At 44.2% G+C, this 8821-nt stretch overlaps 1 protein-coding gene across 1 annotated transcript; it reads right to left on the bottom strand.

Moving 5' to 3' along the window:
- Positions 1–3123: 3123 nt before the first annotated feature.
- LOC105039065 (triphosphate tunnel metalloenzyme 3) lies at positions 3124–4236 on the bottom strand. The gene has a single exon (XM_010915049.4). The coding sequence runs from the start codon at positions 3897–3899 to the stop codon at positions 3261–3263; it is 639 nt and encodes a 212-aa protein (XP_010913351.1). The 5' UTR covers positions 3900–4236; the 3' UTR covers positions 3124–3260.
- Positions 4237–8821: the final 4585 nt, after the last annotated feature.

The following is an 8821-nucleotide window of genomic DNA, read 5'->3' as shown; positions in this document are numbered from 1 at the left end:
AGCAAATTATGAATAGAATTACCGAGTACACTGCAAACAAGGTTTCAATAAACCGTGCAAACCTTGCATTTCTTTCTCACTCGTCCTCGTTTCCTGTTATAATATAACTGATGGCCATTCCGTATCTCGAGCAGGCCTGTGAATTAGCTTTCTTGGAAATCAACAGTTACTGTTATCATATCCCTCGGGGGGATTAAAAAAAAAATTAATTATTATTTAAAAATAATAAAAAATAATTATTGTTACAACAAGACTTTTTAAAAAATAATAATAATAAATATTTAATTAAATTTAAATTTAAAAATAACTATCTATTTAAATTTAAGCAAAAAATCTTCCTCGTTTGAAACATACCTTAAGAGTAACTATTCAAATAGGATAAAATGATCCAATTATCCTTACAGTTATAAAGCAACATTATACTATTATAAAACAGTATCATACTATTGTAAAATTATACTATACTATTAAAGCAACATTACATTATTGTAAAATAATATTATACTATTATAATGTAATACTACGTTATTGTAAAGAAATACAGTACTAATATAATACAATAAAGTAATACTGCATTATTATAAAAAAATACTATACTAATATAATGTAACATTAATTTACTATAAAAAATATAGCATTAATATAATATAATAAAATAATATTAAATTATTATAAAAAATATTATATTAATATAATATCATATTATTTTATTGTAAAAAAATATTTCACTATGATAATATAATACTATAATATTTTAAAAGATTTAAAAATAATTTCAACAAAAAAATAAATAATTATTTTTAATTTATGTTTGAAATGGATAGATACTTTTACATAAAATTCATTTGAAAAGTTGCTTTTAAGCCGAAAGTAGAGCTAAAGATTTACCTCTAGTTCTCTAAATAAAATATCATCATGCAAAATAATATAAGGATGTCTGCTCCTATTTTTTTCAAAACCCAAATGGACAACGAGGTCTCTGGAACCGTTGTGACAACGACTGTACGATTCAAGGGCCTGTTGGATCATAGAGCAGGCTTGTATATTTCTCAGTTGCAAATCTTTCAGAAGTCTGCACAAGCACACGCAACCATTCAACTCAACTGTGATCCTACATCATCCATGAGTTCTTCAAATTACATGTTACCGTTACCAGGCCTTCTAAGCACCTACTAAACCAGCCAGGCTTCCACAAAGTACGTTAATATATAGGAGAAAGCAGCCAAAATATACATGTATGAGAAATAAGAGGATGTAAAAAACGACAGGCTTATAAAGTAAAAGTGTGTCCGTGTGTCATGGAAACCACAGCATTTCCACGGAATTTTGAGGTGATTTTCCATGATGTTTTCACCCCTTGAATGTGAGCTCTAAATTAATTGCTATTAAATATATGGCTGATAACACCAGGTTATAAAAGCAGGATTGAGATTGTGTGTTGATGGTAGACAGCAAAAGGCATGATGGCATGATTATGAAAGATTGCAGTGCTCAAGGTCCTCATAAAATTCAAAATGATTCAGTGCTTAATCAGTAGAAATAACCTTCTCGACTACCACTGGAGGAAGGGTTGTTTAACTAAAGTCGACTGCTGTGGGTTGATTTTCTAGATTTATTGGAGATGATCCACTAGCTATGACAGAAGAAACTAATAAATCAAGATGGGCATTGTTTGATTATTCTTTAGTAAATGATGCAATCATCTTAAAATAATTTGAATCCTGTTCTATGCTGATGTAATAGATCTTCGTAAGGGACCGACCAGATTGCCTGTTGCATGATTGAGGAGACAAGAGGGAGCATGGAGGGACCCTCTTATTTGGTCCCAAGCATGGTATCTGACACTTTAACATGGGTGTTGGTACAAGACTTGGGTAGGTGGCTGCAAGAAGAAAATCTTAAATGCTGAAAGAACCTGACACTCAAAACAACACATTTCCAACTAGATCAACCAAGAGTAATGAAGAACTTTGCCATGAATACAGCCCTTCTCGTTAGATATAACATTGACATAGATGGAGAAGAGGGCTGAATTGTGTTAGGATTGCAAAGAAATGTTTGCTCCCAATAAGTGGCGGACGAATTTAGCAATTATGTCCCACGATGGAGGAGGGGAAGAATGCATTCCAAGCTGAGAAATACTCCTAAACCAACAGCAAGTGTGTTGGCAGGAACTGTATTTTGAAGAACATATGCAGTGGAATACCATATAAGCAATGGATTCAAGGGAAAGGACCTGCATGATATGGAAGACTTAGAATTACAGAGATATTTTATCATACCATATGGAAACATTCAGATAACCAAAATTCCCTTACAACTCACCTTAAAGTCATTCCCTTTGAATTAGACAGACTATTTCGTCTGCTCTGAATTGGACATACTATTTTAATGTGGAAAGATCTACCTGAAAATGACTCATTCTGATTGCTTGTAAATGGCATTTGGGCTAGGATAAATTTTGGATCCACCAATTACAACCTTAATGTCCTTATGGCTGTAATGCTGGTTGTAAAATCTAATTGGCCTTGGAGTCCGCAACAAGGGCCTTGTGGTTGCAGATGAACATGTCCAAATGTTGTATAGAAGGGAAAAAAAAATCTTGCCCCTAACATGTAAAAGAACTATGGATGTATTCTGTTCATGTTCAGTAGGATAAAACCCTGCAAACATGGTTCAGATCAAATTTCTAATATCTATTTTGATATATTATAAACCAGAAGAATAATGAGCCCTAATCCTTTCAAATTCATAAAAATATTTCCACGTTCAAAAAATTGTAATATTTTCTACTCACTATTGATCTTCTGTCATCAAAATCATTTCCACAACTTCCATGCAGTTTCAAGACCAAGGAGAGCTGGTTAATTCAAATAAAAGAGCATAATTAGATATGCCAGCAGGGTTAGCTCCTTGCAACAGTTCATCTACGCCAATGGTTTAATACATGAGAATTCCAACTTCAAGAAGGTCATACCACACATGATCACTGATGAACAAATGACAAATGCTTGATGTTCTGAGATCACAACAAAGTTAATTTTTGAACCATATCGATACAAGTATCCATTGAAATGCATCAAGTCAACCTACTCAAAATAAATTTTTATCAAGAACTCTATATGATCAAAATATACAATTCATTTAAACCAACATCCACATTCCACAGAATCAAAAATTATTCAACATGAAGAGTTCTCTCTCAATTCAAAACAAACAGTTCACATATCTAAAATTTTTGAAAAGGGGAAAGACAAGACCTACGGTAAAAGCTTCCCTGCCCGGAAAACTGCGAACTTGGATGCCTCGGAGTAGGAGTAAGGGATCCCATTCTCCTTCAAGAAGCCCTCCAGCAACTCCTTGGCCCTTTCCGGATCGGCAGTCTCGCACTCCACCTCGTAGCCCGTACCGAAGTCGTAACGTGTCTCGTCGAGCTCCAGCTCGAGGCCCTCCTTCCACCCATACACCGCCCTCACGTTCCGGAACCCCCCTAAGCAAACAAAAGAGCTCCTTTCCTCCCCCTCTACCGCTTCACCGCCCAACCCGAACTCCTCCTCGATCCTTCCCATGATCCGGGAGGAGCCGGCCATGGTGGCGAGGCGCCAGGGCTCCGCGGCCCAGGCGCGGCCGAGGGAGGGGTCGATCTCCTCCTCGTCCTCCTCGACGCGGCTGATGCCATCGGCAAGGCGGGCGCGGGCCTTGAGGGAGAGGACGCAGCGGGAGTCGCCGTCGTAGAAGCGGAGGCGGAGGACGGCGAGGCGAGCGGAGAGCTGCCCGGCGGCGCCGTCGAAGAAGAGGTTCTCCTGGAGGTGGGTGCGGAGGTGGTGCGGCGCGAGGGCGTCGGAGAGCCGCTGGTGGGCGGTGGCGTCAGGGAGGCGGAGCTTGACCTCGACCTCCATTGGATTAGGGTTTCAGGGCTGGTGGAGGCCGATGCGCTGGGCTTTGGCGGCGGGGTCGAGAGGGGAGGGGTCCAGGTATTTATGGAGGGGATTGGGATTAGGGTTCGCGGAGTGATAGCCGTCGCGGGGGGCTTTGAGGGAGCGTTGGCGGAGGACTTCTTCAAGCTCTTCCCTGTCCTCCGCCTTCACTTCGATCTTGCTGGGTTTCCGCCTCAGCATCCTCCTATTATTATTCCTTCTCTCTCTACCGTGAGTCTCTCATAAAATCCCCTCCTCTCTTTCTAAAGTATACCATGGTGGGAGGAGGTGGCGTCACAGCGAGGTGAGGTCGCGGATGCCGGCCCTAGGGATGACCCAAAAATCTTTATAGTCAAAAAACAATTATATTTCTTTTAGAAATAAGGAAAAAAAAAAAAAACTAGTTTTTGAACCTATATTTTATCAGCCGGATCGCAAGTTCAGCATTTAGACGGCAAGGGATTTAAGTTCGGAGGGGAAGACCAGGTGAGAAGTTCTTCAAAAGTTTAAAAGGAGCATGGAAAATACATAAAAAGAAATTTAAGAAAGAATATGAAATTATTTATATACTAGTTTTCAATATAGCTAGTTAGGTACAAACAAACACAGGGAATGGTTATATAATAGGAATACTAACAGAAACAAAACCGCACAATTAATTTTCATTCTACCCTACTCAAGCATGTTATACCAATTCATGAAACCATACGTTTTATTTAACATGTTAAAAAATCTCAATCAGTTAAGACTCTTTCACGGCAGTTCAAGGGACTGATGAAGAGAATGACAAGCCAAGAGCAACATATATATCTATATCCGCATTTATATTTGCATGGATACATGCACGCGCGCATATATATATATATATATATATATATATATATATATATATATATATATATATATATATATATATATATATATATAAAATAGCTGATGCTTCACAATACATACATACATATATACATATTCCGAATGTTTAGAGAATATACAACTATGTTATGAACAAGTCTTAGTCGTGTTCCCTTTCTTTCTTGTTATCCATTTTATTATATAACCCAAAGCCTGGGGATAATATGATATCTGTTTTCTTCTTGTTGTCCATTTTTTTTTTCTTTTGTTCGTTATGATGTTTGTTTGAGGAGTACTTTAAGATTTGTGCTGAGATTCTTCCTGATGTGATTGCTGGAGATCCGATGGGCTGTTATCAACGTCAATGTTGGTGGTCATGATGAGCAATTTGCGGGAGCATCTGAAGAACACGAAAGGTGTTGAATGGCTAGAATCGAGCCAAAGGAGGGCAGTGCAGGGCGCACTGTTTGGATTTCGCTGAAGCCATCGTCAACGGAGGTGAGTGACCTGTCGCAGTGGTTTTCAGAGATTGTCGAGGTCCCAACAAAGGGCCTTAGGGAGAGGTCGGAGCTTTGGGTGGCCACGGCGGTGGTGGCAAAAAGTTTGGAAAGATGGATGGCGTCGAACTCGGTGGCCCGAGATTTTTGACTTCGTGTCAGAATCAAGGGATCGGTGGCGGCGTTTGGCCTTGAGAGAGGTTTCCTCCTCTTCTATTTTGAAAATGCTAAGGAACATGACATGATCTTCCGACGTCCGTAGATTGTGGTGGGGCAGCCGCTGGTGTTGGAACCATGGTGGCCAGATTTCTTTCCGACGGATGGTGCGATCAGCACTGCGTTGGTTTGGGTCTGACTATCGCGTTTAACTGCAGAGTACTGGGAGGAATCGACGATCCAAGAGATTGTGCACCCCGTCGGCGTTCTCTCCTCCATCGACGACTGTACGACGGAGATGAGATGGCTTGGGTTTGCCTGGGTGGCTGTGAAGATTGAGCTTTCCTAGCCATTGAGGCTGGAGGTGCTCATGAAGGAGCCGAACGGGCCCTTCTGGCAGCGGTTTGTGTTTGAGAACCTGGAGGGGGTCTGCCTGAGGTGCGGCTTCTTCCACCAACTAGAGGAGGGGCATTGTGCCGGAGGGCTCTCTAGGGTTGCAGCAGCAGATTTACACTCGGAGAATGTGGTCTGGGCAGAGGAGTCGGCAGGATGGCTGGGAGTGAATGGTCTACGCCTAGGACCATGGCTACTGGCTATCCGATGGTGCAAAGTGGAGGTTGAGATGGCGGACGAAGGGAGGAAGAGGACTGGGGAGTCAATCCGTCACGAGTCAACCCATATTGGCTGGGGCTGTGGCAGACTCGTAATGAGTCAACTCGACTGTGGGATCGGACAGCTGGATCCAGTCAACCAAATTCGCACGGCGAAGATCGCCTGCCAAGCTAGACGATGCGGATGGCGCTAAGATGCGTGCGGGGGTCGGGAGGCTTTGGTGCCGGGCACGAACCCCTTTGCTTCGTTGGGCGGTGGGGTTTTGCGCTATGACAAGGAGAGCCCGTCGGAACGGGCATCGAGCCTGACAGGTGGGTCGCGGGCGAGGGGCTCATCCCAACCCAAGCACGCCCGACCCTCTGAGTTTGATGTGGGTCGGGCGCCAATCAAGCCCAGTGAGAAGATTTTGGGTTTGGTTGGGCCCAAGAAGGGGTCTTCAAGAAAGATTAGGGTCAAAGGGAAGGCCCATGCTTCATTTGAGCCTTCCAAGGTACAAGCTGATGGCCCAGGGGAGTCTGGGGCCTTCCTTTTCTCTGCCAAGGCCCCAAAGGTGGTGGGCAAGGCGGCTTCGATGATAAGCAGAGGAGCTCGGGTGCTAGTTGTCCCTGACAGGGCAGGGATGTCGGTGCAGATGATAGAGCTATGCTCAGAGGATGACATCCGGGAGGACATCGTGGGAGGGGATCCGAGGCAGTCAGGCGAGGATATGGACGTCCCCCATGAGGATGTTGTAGTCAGATTGAGCAGGCCATCCAGGAGGAGAGAGTGAGCATGGAGCCACTTGATTCGATGGATGATGGGGTTGGGGGAGGAGTTCAGGGTGGAGAGGGGTCTAGTGAAGGCCCCTCTCTGATTGTGCCTTCTTCATGGGACTTCTGATCTGGAATATCGGAAGGGCAGGGAAGCTCTCGTTTCGATCGATCTTTGACCGATTGATCAAGCAACACAGTCCTAATGTTTGTGTCCTAAGCGAGACCTGATTGTCTGAGATGAGTCTTGCTCGAGTGAGACGGTGGAGCCCGAGGACATGAAGCTCCTATGCGGTGGAGTCCAGAGACCTGTCTAGATACATCCTGGTGATGTGGCACTGCAGCTCGATCAGAATGGATGCTTTCCATAGATGTAAGCAGCAGATAGCTCTGATCATCTCGGAGCAGACTGGCGGACCCTAGCTCCTGTCCGGCATTTATGCGGGCACCGACTACAAGGAGCGGAGGGTGCTTTAGGTTAAGATCTCCGGGCAGATGTTGCAGGGTCTACCGTCGGTAACTTCAACTGCATTGTGGGCCCTTATGAGAAGAGAGATGGTCGGTAGGCAGGGGAAGGCATTGAGTCTCGTGAGTTTTGGGACTTCATCAGTGAGACTGGTCTAATCGACCTGGGCTATGCCGGTCCCCGATTCACCTGGTGTAATAATTGTCAGGGGACGGCTTGGGTCTGGGAGAGGATCAATCGGGTGCTTGTTTCTTCGAAGTGGGCCCATCATTTTTTTGGGTATCGTGTTCAGCATCTACTGTTGATCGTCTCGGACCACTGTCCGATCCTTATCATTACGGATGGTCTTGATCTTCTTAGGGCCCATTCTGGTTCAAAAAGTTTTGAACTTTCTATCCGCAATCATAGGACCTCATTCGAGAGGTGTGGAGGTTGTCGGTGCATGGGAATGCGATGTATAACTCGAAGGTTGGAGCTTGCCAGACGTAGGCTCATTTGGTGAAACCACTGTGAGGTGGGTGATATATTCAAATGGGTCGAGCAGATGAAGGCAGACATCATGGAGTTGCAATTGAGGAAGGATTGGGAGGGGAGAGTCCAGGATCTGACATTACAGGAGCTTCGTGGCAAGCTCTCGGAGCACCACTCTCTGTTGAGATAACAGGAGACCTTTTGGAGACAGAAGTCAAGGGTTCAATAGATTCAAAAGGATGATAGGAATATCAAATTCTTTCACCAGTCTACTATGATTAGGAGGTCCACCAACCATATTAGACAGTTGAGGAACAGCGATGGCAGGGCTGTGGATGATTGTGAGGGGATTTGGGGGCAGCTTCTCCAGTTCTTTAGGGATCGTCAGTCGGCACCTTTGGGGGAGGACCGCCACATCTAGGGGGCCCAATCGGTGACTTGCATCTCTGAGCAGCAGAACTCTGCCCTGACTCATCCGGTGACAGTCGAGGAGGTGAGGGGAGCCTTCTGGTCCCTCGAAGAGGACAAAGCCTCGGGATCCGATGGTTTTTCTCTTTTTTTCTTTCATAGATACTGATCGATAGTTCGAGAGGTTGTGGAGGTGATTCAATTGATTTTTGAGTGCAAGGGTATTCTAACGGAGTGGAAGAAGACTCTGACCACTTTCATCTCGAAGTGGCCTCATGCATCACTTTCGAGCTACTTTAGACCGATTAGTCTCTGCACCATTTTTTATAAGGTGTGTGCTAGAATCTTGGTCAGCCGTCTGAAGCTGATCATACCTCGCCTGATCAGTTCGAAGCAGAGTGCCTGTTGGTGGACGATCCATCACAGACAACATTCTGTTGGCACAGGAGTTTATGCATCCTCCAATGTGCCCCTGATCACTGCAGTCTGATGGCAATCAAGCTGGATATAAAGCAGGCGTACGACCGGATGAGCTGGCCTTTTCTCTGATAGACTCTTCAGGAGTTGGGCTTTTTAGAGCGGTGGATGGGTTGGATCATGGATTACATAGTCTCCGAACTTTGCCATCCTGATCAATGGCACCCCGACGGAGTTTTTTCACTCTTGTTTTGGTCTTCGCTAAGGTTGCCCTCT

The sequence above is a fragment of the Elaeis guineensis genome, chromosome 1 (assembly GCF_000442705.2).
Source record: "Elaeis guineensis isolate ETL-2024a chromosome 1, EG11, whole genome shotgun sequence".
NCBI lineage: Eukaryota > Viridiplantae > Streptophyta > Magnoliopsida > Arecales > Arecaceae > Elaeis > Elaeis guineensis.
Note: the sequence above shows the minus strand (reverse complement) of the source record. Positions and strands in the feature narration are given on the sequence as shown.